At 42.6% G+C, this 13,926-nt stretch overlaps 1 protein-coding gene across 2 annotated transcripts in view; it reads right to left on the reverse strand.

The window, feature by feature from the left end:
- The window catches only part of CNTN5 (contactin 5), a 3,039,905-nt gene that overhangs the window by 115,640 nt on the left and 2,910,339 nt on the right, over nt 1-13,926 (reverse strand). For both annotated transcript variants that reach the window (XM_086935289.1, XM_086935290.1), the window contains one exon: nt 12,041-12,150. In XM_086935289.1, coding sequence (XP_086791415.1) covers nt 12,041-12,150 — 110 coding nt within the window. The remainder of the gene's footprint in view (nt 1-12,040; nt 12,151-13,926) is intronic.

Consider the following 13,926-nt stretch of genomic DNA (forward strand, 5'->3'; position numbering starts at 1 on the left):
TTTGGAGATTTCTCTATCCACCCAACCCTACGAACCATAAGGATGTCTTTCATGTTTGAGGGGTGAAACTTTTTATTTTTGGAAAGCCAGTTAACTGTCTTATTCCGTTGATTATGCCATGATTCTTTTTGCTCTCTTTTTACTGGGGCACTTCCGGACTTTGAGCATTTATTAAACAAGTTTGAACCGTTTTATGATTTTGCCGGATGATCCCAGGTTTAGTATTTATCTGATATGATATCTTTTGTTGTCAATCTAGTGTATTTAGATCTGATAACCCCTGGAACCTATTTGAGAGTGCTACTTGGGTGCCATCAATATTATAAACATTTTCAAGTCTGGGTCTGTAGAAAGAACCTAGTGTAAGGGCGGTGATACAACTGCCTTGGGGGGCAGTCTCATTGCGTGTATTTAGTATTCTGCGTACCAACTGTGGTCGCCAAAAATGTACTACTACACAATCGCCTAACATATTCTTTGGAGATTTCTCTATCCACCCAACCCTACGAACCATAAGGATGTCTTTCATGTTTGAGGGGTGAAACTTTTTATTTTTGGAAAGCCAGTTAACTGTCTTATTCCGTTGATTATGCCATGATTCTTTTTGCTCTCTTTTAAGAGGTGGGACCCCAACTAAAATTAGTGCGTATGGGCACGAGGCCGGTGGTAGGCCTAATGTTAATGTTAATATTAATGTTAAGAATATCTTGTAAAGCGCGTGTACACCGGTCGGTTTCATGGCGCTATAGGAGCAAAGGCAAAGGTCGTTACGCAGGAGATCGTCAGTTTTAGGCTTGCTCAAAAAGCCAGGTTTTGAGGGATTTTCTGAATTTCATTAAATCAGAGCAGGCTTGGATCTCTAGGGGAAAGGAGTTCCAAAGTCTGGGGGCGAGAGTGGCAAATCTGCAACCTCCTATGCGTTTCCGCCTAAATGAAGGGGTTTGGAGGAGTGAGAGTGGGCTGAGTGTAGGTTGTGGGAAGGGGTATGCCTGAGTATCAAGTTGTTGATAAATTTTGGACTTTTGCTGTGCAAAGATTTAAAGATCAGGCATCCAGTTTTGAAGGTACAGCGTTGGGACATGGGAAGCCAGTGTAGTTTCCTTAGCAGGGGAGCGACTGGTTGCCATCTGGGTTGTCGTAGAATCAGTGTGGCCGCATGGTTCTGGACCAGCTGCAACCGTTTTAGCAGGTAGAAAGGCATGCCCAGGTATATGGACGTGGTTATCACAACCTGGGTCAGGGCTTCCTGCGTGAGAAGGCGGAGAATCTTCCAGATTTTTTGTAGTTGGAAGAAACATTTGGATTCTACGAGTCCCATTTGTGTTTTAAGTTAGAGATCGCTGTTTAGTGTGACTCCGAGAGTTTTTGCGGAGGAGAAGAGAGAAGGCAGGGAGCCCATCTCAGCCGGCCAACAGTGCGAGCCCCAGAACTTGTGACTGTCTTGTGTAAGTACCAGCACAGTCTTTCCAGGATTCAGTTTATGGTGGTTTTGGTCCATCCAAAGTTGGATGTGCCTCATAGTAGTCTGGAAATCGGTGTTTGATCTGTCAGTGTTATCGATCATGAAGACCAGTTAAAGGGCATCAGCGTAGGTGAAGACCGTCACCTTCCTGTCTCTGAGGGACTGAATCAGGGGAAGGATATAAAGATTGAACAGGTGGGGGGACAGGGAGGAGCCTTGTGGGACACCACAGGTGATTCTCTGTTTGGGGGGCTAACATCTTATTTAGACGGACATCCTGAGACCTGTCCTCCAGGAAGGAGCTTAGCCGCTTGGCTGCTGTTCCTTGAATGCCAGCTTGTCTGACACGTTCAACCAAAATAGTGTGGTCGACTGTGTCAAATGCGGCAAAAAGGTCCAGAAGTACCAGGGCCAGTGGGGAGCCACTGTCTGCGCAGTCCCGGAGGGTATCCAGTACAGCTAATATTACAGATTCAGTCGAATGGACAGGCCGGAAACCCGCCTGATGAGATTAAAGGTAATTGGACTGTTCCAAGAAGTTAGATCACACATCTAGCCACGTTTGCCTCTAAAACGTTCGCTAAAAAGGGGAGCAAGGAAATCGGGCAGTAATTAGACATGCAGGTGGGGTCGACTCCAGGTTTTTCCAGGAAAGGTACCACAGTAGTCTCTTTGAAGGCTTTGGGGACTTGCCCAGATGAGAGAGAGTTGCTGAGGGGGGTGAGGGCAGGGTCTGGGAAAATGGAGAGGCAATGTTTTAATATGTGAGAAGGGCAGCAGTCAGTGGGGGCTCCTGACTTGACCTTGGCTAGGAGCTCCAGGAAGGTCTCCGTGCTAATGGTAGGAAAACTGTTAAATGTTCATTTGTTTTTGTAGAGAGCCGGGGAAATCGTGTTGGGGTGTTTGGGAATACAAGCTTTGATGGTCGAAATTTTGTCAATGAAGTAATCATTAAGTGAGTCGCAAAGAATTTGGGTGGGGGTGGCCTGAGGGAGGACTCTGGCTGAGTTCGTCAATTCGTTCATGATAGTGAAGGTTTCTATGGAGCTTTTATTAGAATTGAGGATACGTGAGGAGAAATGGGTAGCTTTAGCTGTAAGAATGGCCTTCATGTATTTTATTTTTTCAGCTCTGTGATATGCTGGAGCTTCATTTCTGGGACATAGTTACATTGCTATTGCCGCTCTAGTTGGCGTAGGGTCAATTTGTGAGATTTAAGTTCAGTGGAGAACCATCTCTGCACGGCGGGCAAGTTTAACTTTCTTAAGTGGGGCATGTATATTACTGGCTGCAAGCAGACAGCTAGATAAGTTGGCTTCAGATAAGTTGATATCAGGGTGACAGCGTGTCAAGAAATTCCTTCTTATCTAAGGCGACCGTCAGGACTTTCCTGATGGTAGAGTGGGCTAGCGTAAATTTAATTAGGTAATGGTCAGACCATAAGCAAGGGAGCATGACAGGGGCAGTTACAGTCAGACTGTTAGTCCAGATTTGATCAAGGATGTGCCCTTTTTAATAGGCAGGCGAGGGGATCCTAGGACTTCATTATTAGGTACTGGGTCAGTCCCTTTGGGGCTGTGTGTTTGACTTAGGCCAATATGGATTTCAGGTACACTAGGGATTATATGTGTAGTGTTGCTATTTTGAGACCCTCCTGGATCTTCTTGTGTATTCCGCATTCTACCTAAGTGGCCTATGTCCCTGCTGATCAACTTTAACGTATGATTTACTGGTAATGACTCTTGGGACATAGTACTCCTTTTGGCTTGCTCTACTAGCAATCCCTCTGCTTGTGATAATGGATATGTCCTTGTAGCTTTTTCAATGTGGACGGTATTACTACTAATTTTTAGTTGTTCTATTGCACTATTCAACTGCTCTATCTTTATTCCTATTGGGCTAAGTTTCTTGTCCATTAGGTCGCTAATCTGTGTTGACATTATCCCAAGTGTAGCTTCTAGCATTGATGCTATGGAGCTCTCAAAAGTTATCCAAGTCTGTTCTAAAGAGGATGGATGCATGCCAAGATCTTTCTCTGTCTGCGTGCTAACTGTTCTGTTCTGGCTTTCAGTCTCAAGTTGCTCATCGGTATTAGGGTTTGGATTTACCATGCGCTTCTGCCCTTCTACTTTCTTTATTTTAGCTTTCATGTGCCCATTTGTTTGTCTCTGTTTTAACGATTGCCCCATCTCCTTTAGTTCTTCAGTTACCCTTGGCGCTCGTTACCTAGTTGCCATGCCCTTCTTATTTGGGCCATCTTCCATAACTTCCATGTCACTCAAACAAACTAGAGATGGTATCGGTGGGGTTAGTATGCTTCGCTCATTGTGAACAATCACTGTTGGGCTTAACCTAGGTGACTGTACTATAGCCTTAATGGTTGATAGGCTTGTTTGTCTATATGTAGCTAGTTTAGAGGGGTCAAGCGAGAGATGCCTCTCTGCTATCTGTATCTCATGAGTTAAGAGAGACTCTGCTCTAATAATAAAGGCATCCAAAGTGCTGTCAGCCCCCTTGCATCTATTCGAACTCATACTTTTTCAGTTTATCAAACATAAGTTAGCACTTTAATTCACAAGTCCCAGTCAATTGTTACGTTATCCAGTGTTGGTTGAAGAGTCCTTAACACACGTTATGATGTTAATTTGGATTTCAGGGGGGTGGCCCAGTCCAGTCTCCTCCGGTCGCTGATGGGCGCAGACGGGCCCGCCCTTAGCCCGGGCACGCCAGCGTGCGTCCCGCTCTGCGGGAGCCCTGGCCCCCTTTTAAGCACCTCCTGGTGCCCTGGATACAAGACGCGGCGTGAAGCGCCGCAAGGGGTGATGGGGAATGAAGTTTCCTCAGACCGGACGGCCCGGTCAACAGCAGGCCTCCCGACGCTCCCCAGATCACAACAACTGCGGCAAGTGCTGGTGGCTGATGGCTAGTAACCAGGACAGTGGGCATTTAACAATGATTTTATGTTTATTAGGAGACAAATCTCATTGAAAGCAATTATTTTCTAATGCTTCAATTATCCTTTGGACAAAGATAGCCCTGCATTTCAATTCTACTATTAACGCGGGGCAAAGTGGTTGTCCCTGCATGATGCTTTGTTGACTCATGATTTGCTTATTCTTTTAATGAAGAGCCAAACATGAAAGATGTAAGAAGTCTTTGTCGTAGGCTAAGATGTTGATTTGATTGATTATTCCTCTGTTTATTCTTCTCCAGCCAGTGACCAAATGTATGCTATCCTGAAGTGGAAAACATATCCAGCGCTGACCTATCTTGACAGCTCCATCTCATGGTGTTTGAGGTCAGGGTGCCAAGCCACTTAAAACATTTAGCTCCATGGATTTTCAACTCTTGACTATATCACACAGACAGAGCATCTTACGGAATAGCAGACAGATGTCCTGGACACTGAACACCGCTTTTTGAGGGCAGGAAGGGGAGGATAGGCACAGGCGGTCTTGAGAAGGGATGGACCAAGTTAGACACCAGAGGCCAGCTCTGGTCACAAGAAGCCAAGTTAGGGAGAAAACAAAAACCCCTAACAGACACCTGGCAGTCTGAGTGACTACTCAGTTGGTGTTCGGTCCAAGTAGCGATATACAAGATATTCTTTTGTTACTGTAGAGACGGTCATACATACAGAAAATTATCTAACCAGGGAGGAGCCTGCATCAATATAACTTATGTGAGCCTGTTTCAACGACTCTCATAGTGAGTACAGGTGAAGCAATGTGGAATTAAAAAGACTTTTATTAGAGAATCGTCAGGACCCAAGCTGATATGTTTGCCATTTTAAATGATTCTTTGAAATAGGGAGGTGAAGAAACTAATCCAACAGAACAACAACAATGCAAGAATTCGGTGAACATTGTTAATGTATTAATTAAGTTACCAGTGGGAGTCTGGGTATATAACAACGTTGAATATACAATGGTGTGTATGTCGTTCCACCACTTTTTCGCACGTATCTTTGAATTCGGCCTGGATTGTTGAGGGGTTTTAGTGCAATCATAAAACAAACATTTGATGAATGCATTGTAACAAGACACAGAAAACAAACATTAATTTTAAAAGCTGTTGGATAGAGACATGGCCTATTAATTATGAGTGCAGCACAAAACGATGATGAACGGAATACTGAACATTGTCAAACGTTCACCCCAGTCACACATCTGGGTTATATCCATCGTATTTTTGCTCACCATGCCACCCCAGTTTGGACCCAGCCATATGCAAATCAGTCTTGACCTTGCTCCACATGGGAACAATACAGCCCAAACTGCCATGCCAGCTCCTTTCTGGACCAGAAAACAAGCATCCTGGGACTAGTTTCGGGGTATTACCCCTTATCAGCCAGGCTAGCTTGAATCCAGAGGCATAGTGAGCACAGGCACAGGACCCACGACTGGTCATACCCTTTGTAGTTAAAGCGACTATAGCAACGCAAAAAGATGATGGTCGGAATGCTGAACATTGTCAAACATCCACCCCAGTCACAGATCTGGGTTAAAACCCTCGATTTATTGCTCACCTTGCCACCCCAGTGTGTATCCAGCCATATGCAAATCAGTCTTGACCCTGCTTCCCAGTAATAATGAGCAAGAAATAGAATTAGCTAGACAGGATTTCGGGCCTCTGTTTTAAGAACAGGCAAGAAAAGTTTGGTTGTAGTAGCAGTCCTTATTTTTTGATCAAACGTTAAGCTTTTAATTGATTTTCAAATGCACATTTTATTTGCAATGAATGTCACTTTTCAGAAAATGCACTTATCTACACTCTACCTTAGTTATTGCAAATACCATTCCTTATCAAAGACAAATTCAGAAGCCTAACAAGAGAGCTGTTCTCCTGAAATAAAACAAAACTTGCTTTGCATAATCTGCAGCATTTGTTCAGTCAGTCAGTCAAACAAGCTTTATTCGACATAGTCATAAAAGCATTACATATGTTAATTTGTTATATACAAATAGAGTTAAAATTTATACAAAGTTTAAAACAAGAAATTCATTATAGTAATAAAAATAATCAGGTTAAGATACATCAAGTATTCATGTATAAAGTGCATTTTGAAAGACCTACCCCTTTACATTTTTTGCTTCTGATAATCCAGGCCCATCCTAAATATTTCGCCACAGCTATATATATTACAGGGCTTGGGTTTGTACAGATAATTCTAGTAGCCACGATTCCACTCTGAGTGCCTAATAATTTAGCCATGGGTCGCAGCCAAACTCTGCGCGGGGCAGAGTAGGCCTGGAACACAAAGAGTAAGTGGCTAACTGTTTCTTTAAGATCTAGGCAAAATGGACAAGAGCTACTTCCACCATTAGACCATCTGGATGTGAAATATCTGATAGGTATACTACCAATTCTCAATTGAAAGTAAAGTTTTCTGTCCAGTGGCTTCGTTATGTCGTCCCAGAATGTCTCGAAACGAGTTTCATCCTTGAACTCCATAAACACCCCTGTTAGTGAAAGTGGGGGAATGGTCCTTAAAAGTTTCGAAGATTTCATCTCCCAGTACAAGCCGTTGATGACCTTTTTTGATGGAAACACAGCCTTGGTTGGGTCTTCCCATGTCTCCGCCAGACCCAGCTCTCTGAGAACCGCTCTAATTCCAGAGAGCCATTTTATCCGGGGAAAGACATCACTTTTAATAATGTCCAGGAGTCCCATAGCGAATATTTTCAACTGCGGTGTTACCCATGTTCGTCTACAGTACAATACAGGACGGAGATTTGCATTAATCTCAATTGGTTTTATGCCTAGGTCCTGTAAAACCGGGCCCATGGGGGTACTGTGTGGGAGCATAACAAGATTTCGTAGGAACCTATTTTCAGAGGCCGTTAGCTTACTTAGGTTCCCATGTCCCCACATCTCAACCCCATAAAGTGCTGCACTCACGGCCTTTGCATTATAGACTTTAACTGCAGGTGCCATCGGTTTTGTCAGGGATTTTGCATATTCGCGGGACAATGCCCCTGCGATTTGCCTATGCTTAAGGGTGGCCAGGTCAACCTGTTCGTTCCATCGTAGGTCATGCTGGATGGCAACACCTAGATATGAAAACGATTTTACTTGCTCCAGGGGTAGGTTATTCATGAGGACTTTTCCTTTGAATGACTTGTGTTGGTTAAAAGACATACATTTTAGATTTAGAGACGTTAATTTCCAGGCCATGGTCAGTGCAGTATGTTTCAAAGATCCCAAGTGCTTTTTGCAGACCACTTGGGGTCTTAGAAATAATAAGACAGTCATTGGCAAACATTAAGATTGGTATTTGTTCATCGAGGGCGCAAGAAAAAAAAAGATAAACCAAAACAACACACTGGAGGTAAACATGTATTATGCAGAAAGCATAATTTAAGCTAATACATGTGCCTAATTTATGCTTGTTAACGATTCCTGCAGGTGTTTATGAGCTTCACTTTTAAATTGATACGGCTATGCAGTGAGGTAGAATGTAGCTCTGCGGCCATTTATTTAAAGATATGTTGTGAGCATAATATGCACAATGAGTACAATTAAGAATGAAAAGACTTAGGCATATTGTGCTCTATAAAATGGAAATATGTTATAAGGTTACAATTTCTTCCTAGAATTATTAGAATTATTTTTTTATTTTTATTTATATGGAATCCATACTTCCTGCAATGCACTGATTGGGGCTTGTCCACTGACTTTTCACATAATTATTGGTGTATCCAAAGGCAAGTGGGCTAGGCGTGTACCAAATGCATTCCAACGACTTTCTGAATGACACAAACAGTAATACATTGTGGGTGATGGGAGCAGCAAGATCACTGATTGCCTCACTTGGAACCAAACCCCTAGTGACGCTGAGCGAGGAAAAGCAAACAAGCCCAATCCTCCCTGGAAAGATTCTCTTCATCCCTGTAGGCAACACTCCATCCTCCCAATCCATTCATTTTTTCACCTACCCATTCATTGTTGCCATCAAACTCTCCCTTCACCTATCAAGCTTCCCTTTCAACTTTCCAATCACTATTCGTCCATCCATATTCGATTCACATATTGATCACCAATCTACCAACCTTCCTTTCATTCTTCAGTCGTTCTTCCTTTCACCCGTCTGTGAATCCACACTCTCAGTCTTCCTTCAATCTTTTCACAAATTGATCTTTACATCCTTCTTTTAAACCTTTGGCAGTTCTATCCATTTATCCTTACAGTCTTCTTTCCTTTGTTCTATTCAGAGTTCATTCTTTTCACATATCCATAATTCATGTTTCCTTCATTCCATCCATCTTTTAACCAATTGATCCTTCCATCCATGCATCAGTTGCCGCTTCTTTTCACTCATCCTCACTCATTCGCATCTTTTGTCCTTTTTATATTTTCTTCCTTCCATCCACCCTTTCACATTTCCTTCTTCATATCTCCTTCCTTTCGTCCATCAGCGCTTCCATTCACCCAGCCTTGCACACTTCCTTCCTTTGTTCTTTAAAACACCCCTTATTCCCACCTTTCCTTTCGCATTTCCTTCCTTCAAGATTCTTTCTTTTCACATGTCCTTCCACCCTCAGGTGGGTGGGGAGTTGGGGAGGTGGGAGGAGTTAAGATTGAAGATTCACTACCCCACTGTTATGGGTGTAGTATTGCATGTCATCAGCAGGTCCTCACAATCCTGTGTTCGGCTCTTTTCGATGCCACTATAATAAACATGTATATAGGGTGACCAGGCATAATGAATTTGCCAGGACAGTTCTGTTTTTTAAACAGCTGTCCCGGCTAATTTATGGACATTTAGCTCATGTCCCCGTTTTTAGAGGGGGTCGACTGAAAAAAGGTGGATCTGTATTTTTATGTTTTCCAAAGCAGGGATAGTTAGCAGCTATTATAAGAAAGCATTTTAATTAACAGGTATCCTACTGGCTGTAAACATTGCATTATATTTATGTTCTTACTGCCTCCTGAAATTCTGAGGAGCGCTGTCATTCTGTGCACTGGGTGAAGCAACATTTTAGTCCTTATTTTACTATTGTAGTATAATGTCCCGGTTTTGGGCTTTAAAATTCAGGTCACCCTACATGTACAGGCAGCACACATCCCACATTCTTTTCTGTATACACGGCGCCTCTATTTACTTTGTAATTATGCACAAGTAGCACAAGCACGCACTGCAGCTTCTTAGCTAGATCTAGAATAAAACTTTTTATTTGATCAGTGCTTGAATCATGTAGGCACTTTCAAATATTGGCTTGATTCTCACAGTTGAAACACTGATTTGCAGTTTAGAAGAATTTAAAGTTTGTTTCCTTCTGAAAATGAACATACTCATCTTTACTGATTGTTCTAGATGCTTTAATGTCGAAATTATTTTTAGAAATCTTATAAATTATTGTGCACTCATTAAGATTATTTTTAAGGACAAAGCACGGAGTAATTCAGATGAGCATGCCAGTTAACTGCTGGTGTTCTTTTGCACCCATGGATATGCTAGAAGGGCCAGTTATAAACTGTGATTTACTTTCAGTTGCATGATGGACGTCACTTTGCCCAACATAGTTAATTCTTAGGAAGAAGCCTACCAATTCGGAAAGCTTCCCGGGGAATGAATTTCACCCTTGTTTACCACTGGCTTTGAGTTTTGCAACTCACATTTGCTTGCTTACTGTTTGCTGGCACTGTTTGTTTTAGGCTGTCCAGGTCAAGTTCATCCCTTACATTGCCCAAACCCTATTTACTGTAATCTCTCGATTTCTGTAAACAAGCCATTAAACCTTGTTCTTGTGTTGTGACATATGCTGTGCATTCAAAGACTGAGGTCAAATGTCATGCTTTCCCTTCCAGGGAGTTTGGTGTTTGCTTTACTTTCTCTGACCTCAAAGTGAGATACTTTATGAGGCAATCATGCTGTCTAGGGGAGAAGAGGGGGCTGCCTGAGGAAGACAGTACAATGTTAATTTGTTTTCTAGCACACAACAAAATGTAAATGTCTGTAAATGAACTGTGCAGAATTAGAAAAGCCCAAACGAAGCACATTTCTTGGTAATTCTGAAGTGTGGTGGAAAGAAATATTTTAGAACCATCAAAACAAATCAATTCACTAGGTGATGAGATTTTCACACATTATAGTTTGTGCACTGTATACTCTTATCCGTGAAACTATGTCTGCATATGTAATGTTGATTTCAATTGAAGATGTGTTTTCTGTAATGGCAGTGTGCTACCACTCTATGCCACTCGACTCTACTCGACACCAACTCCACACCATTGCACTCTACTCTGCACCACTTCACTTTACACCTTGCCACTGCACTTTGCACCACTGCACACTACTCTGCTCCACTATAATCTATGTCTCTCCACTCTACTCTGCACCACTCTATCTATACTAATGCTCTCTATGCCACTCTACTCTACACCACTGCAGTCCTGGCCATTGCACTCTACACCACTCCAGTATAGGCTACTCCACGCCACTATGCACAACTCCACTCTACGCCACTCCACTCTAGGCCCCCGCAGGCTATGCCAATCCACTGAACGACACTCTAATCTACTCTGTACATTTGCACTCCATGCCACTGCACTCTACACAATTGTTACACCATTACTCTATGCCACTCTACTCAACACCACTGCACTCTATCCTGCACCACTTTCCTCTACGCTACCTCACTCTACTCTGTACCACTCCACTTTACTCTGGAACAATCTACTCTACGCCACTGTACTTTACCACTGCACTTTATGTCACTGCATTCTACTATGCACAACTGTAGTCTATGCCACTGCTCTGTAAGCCACTGCACTCTATGACACTCTACTCTGCAACACTGCACTCTGTGACACTCTACTCTGCAATACTGCACTCCCCGCCACTCTACTCCATGCCACTGTACTCTACTCTACATCACTCTACTCTATGCCAGTGCACTGTATGCCACTCTGTACCACTGGACTCTATGGGACTCTACTCTGCAACACTCCATTCAACGCCACTGAACTCTACACCACTCTAATCTGTACTACTGCATTCTTTGCACATTTCACTCCACAGCACTCTACTCTGCATAACTCCACTCTACATCATTTCTCTGCAGTACTCCACTCTAACCACTGAACTTTACTCCACTGTACTCTGCACTGCTGCATTCTTTGCCACAGCACTCTATGCCATTCTACTCAGCATTACTCAGCTTCACTATGCAGTACTTCACTCTACGCCACTGCACTCTTTGTCACTGCATTCTATAATGCTGCATTTTACACTGCTGAATTCTATGCAGCTGCACTCTATGCCACTTTACTCTGCACTACTGTACGCCAGTGTATTTGACACCAGTCCACTCTACTCTACTCTACTCCACTGTACGCCAGTCGACTCCACTCCGTGCCACTCCAATACACAACACTTTTTGCACACTCCACTCTATGACCCTCTACTCTAATTTTTGCCATTCTACTCTACTGAACAGTAGCCACGCTGGTGTAAAACATGGATAAAATAAAATTGGCCTATGCAAGGCCAGTAGCTCTTGCATAGGAGAGACCTACTGGCTTTGCCAATGCTTGTTTGGAATATTCTGACTCACAAAACGTATCTTTCCATACCTCAAATCCCCGCGGCCTTCCCATGTGGTCCGTCGTCGGTTTCCACGCCACAAGGATCTCTGATGCGGATATACTCGTGGCCTTCACATCTGACGGAGCGGTGCTGGGCTCTGTGTTAGGAAACAGTGAAATATTGAGTCCTCAGTGCAACAAATCATATCCATCAAACTTTCCCAAATGAAACTGTCACACGCTCTGACCTTCTTTATTGCAGCAAATAAAGCATCGCAGCTGCTGTGACAAGGAGGCAGACCAATGTGCTGAGATGGGCTCTAGTCATCTGTACAGCACAGCTTCCACTTAAAGCGCATATACAGGTTATTATCGACTGTCAACGTGCTCTGCAGAACAAAGAATCTATTTCATGGCCTGTTTGCTTTGGGTTTGCAATATTTACGAGTGTTTTATCAAGGCGAGGATTCCTGATTTGATAGCATCATTTTGGCTGTGAGTCAGGTTTCATTCAAGAATAGAAAAAATAATCGCTTTTTCAAGGTTTTGAGAGATTTGTGTTAAGAAAGGTTTCTGTTGGCCTGAGGGCAGTGCTTAATTTGAGCTGGTGGTTGCTGGTGGGGCCCAGGAAACAACCTTTACAATGCAACCATTACATCGTACTACACTGACAACAAAGTCATTACATCGCAACAACATTTACAATGCATGTCACTACAACGCAGGCATTACAACGCATACCACTACAACGCATAACACTACATCGCATGTCACTACAATGCAGGCATTACAAAGCATACCATAACAACGCATAGTACCCCTACACTACCCAATGCTTACCCTACTGTTACACCCCCTGGAGTTAGAATAGTAATTTTTAACCCCTACACTATCCAACACTTACCCTACTGTTGCACCCCTTGGAGTTAGAATAGTAATTTTTATCCCTACACTATCCAACACTTACCCTACTGTTGCACCCCTTGGAGTTAGAATAGTAATGTTTACTCCTATACTATCCAATACTTACCTTAAATGCAATGTAATGGTATGCGTTGTAAAGATACTTTCTAAAAGTGCGATGTAGTGTCATGTGATGTAATGGAATGCGTTGTAAGTGATGTTGCAATGTAAAAACTGCGTTATAAAGGCATGCATTGTAAATGTGTGTGTTGTAAAGTCATACATTCGTGGGGCCCAGCTATACTCCTTTTTGGAGACAGACGCTTCTTTCTCTGCATCAGATATTTGCAGAGCGCAAGAAAGGGAAAATACACAGATTGGAAGAAGGAGGAAGAGAAAGACGCTCACAATGGCACAAAGCAGAATCCTGCGAGAGTGAGATAAGGGCGCATGGAGCATCTCAGACTATCAGCTCTTCGTATCTATACTGTCGGTGTGCAGAATCGCCATGTTAAAATGTGAATCTGCTTAAAGGAAAAATACCTTCTAGGGCGATATATGGAGTTAATTTAACATTAGTTTACAGCATTACATGTCTGTCATATATCTTAGTTCGTGGGGGATGGTTATACAGTTTAAGGTCACGGACATACATAATTTGCAATTCACATAAGGAAAGTGCACTATTAAACTATTAACACCTAATATAATTGGGCAAAAAAGTGATTCTAAAACATATGTTTCATAGACATGATTACCTTTTTTCCCACAATTAACATAATTCGTCTAAAATATTGAATTAATCGATTGAATACCAACTGCATTCGTTTCTCAGTCTGACTTTCTTCTACCCATCAACTCTCTAAGCATTGTATAGTGAGCAAGTCAAAACAGACTGCCCAGTTTCATTATTCCTCTTTGTAGAATCAATCTTCTGTTCACGAAACCGAACATTTTAACAGCAATTAGAAGCTTATTGTTACTTTAACAATGAAGAAAGCAGCTGCAAAACTCTCTATGTCTTGACAAAA

The sequence above is a fragment of the Lissotriton vulgaris genome, chromosome 8 (genome assembly GCF_964263255.1).
Source record: "Lissotriton vulgaris chromosome 8, aLisVul1.2, whole genome shotgun sequence".
In the NCBI taxonomy this organism is placed as follows: Eukaryota; Metazoa; Chordata; class Amphibia; order Caudata; family Salamandridae; genus Lissotriton; species Lissotriton vulgaris.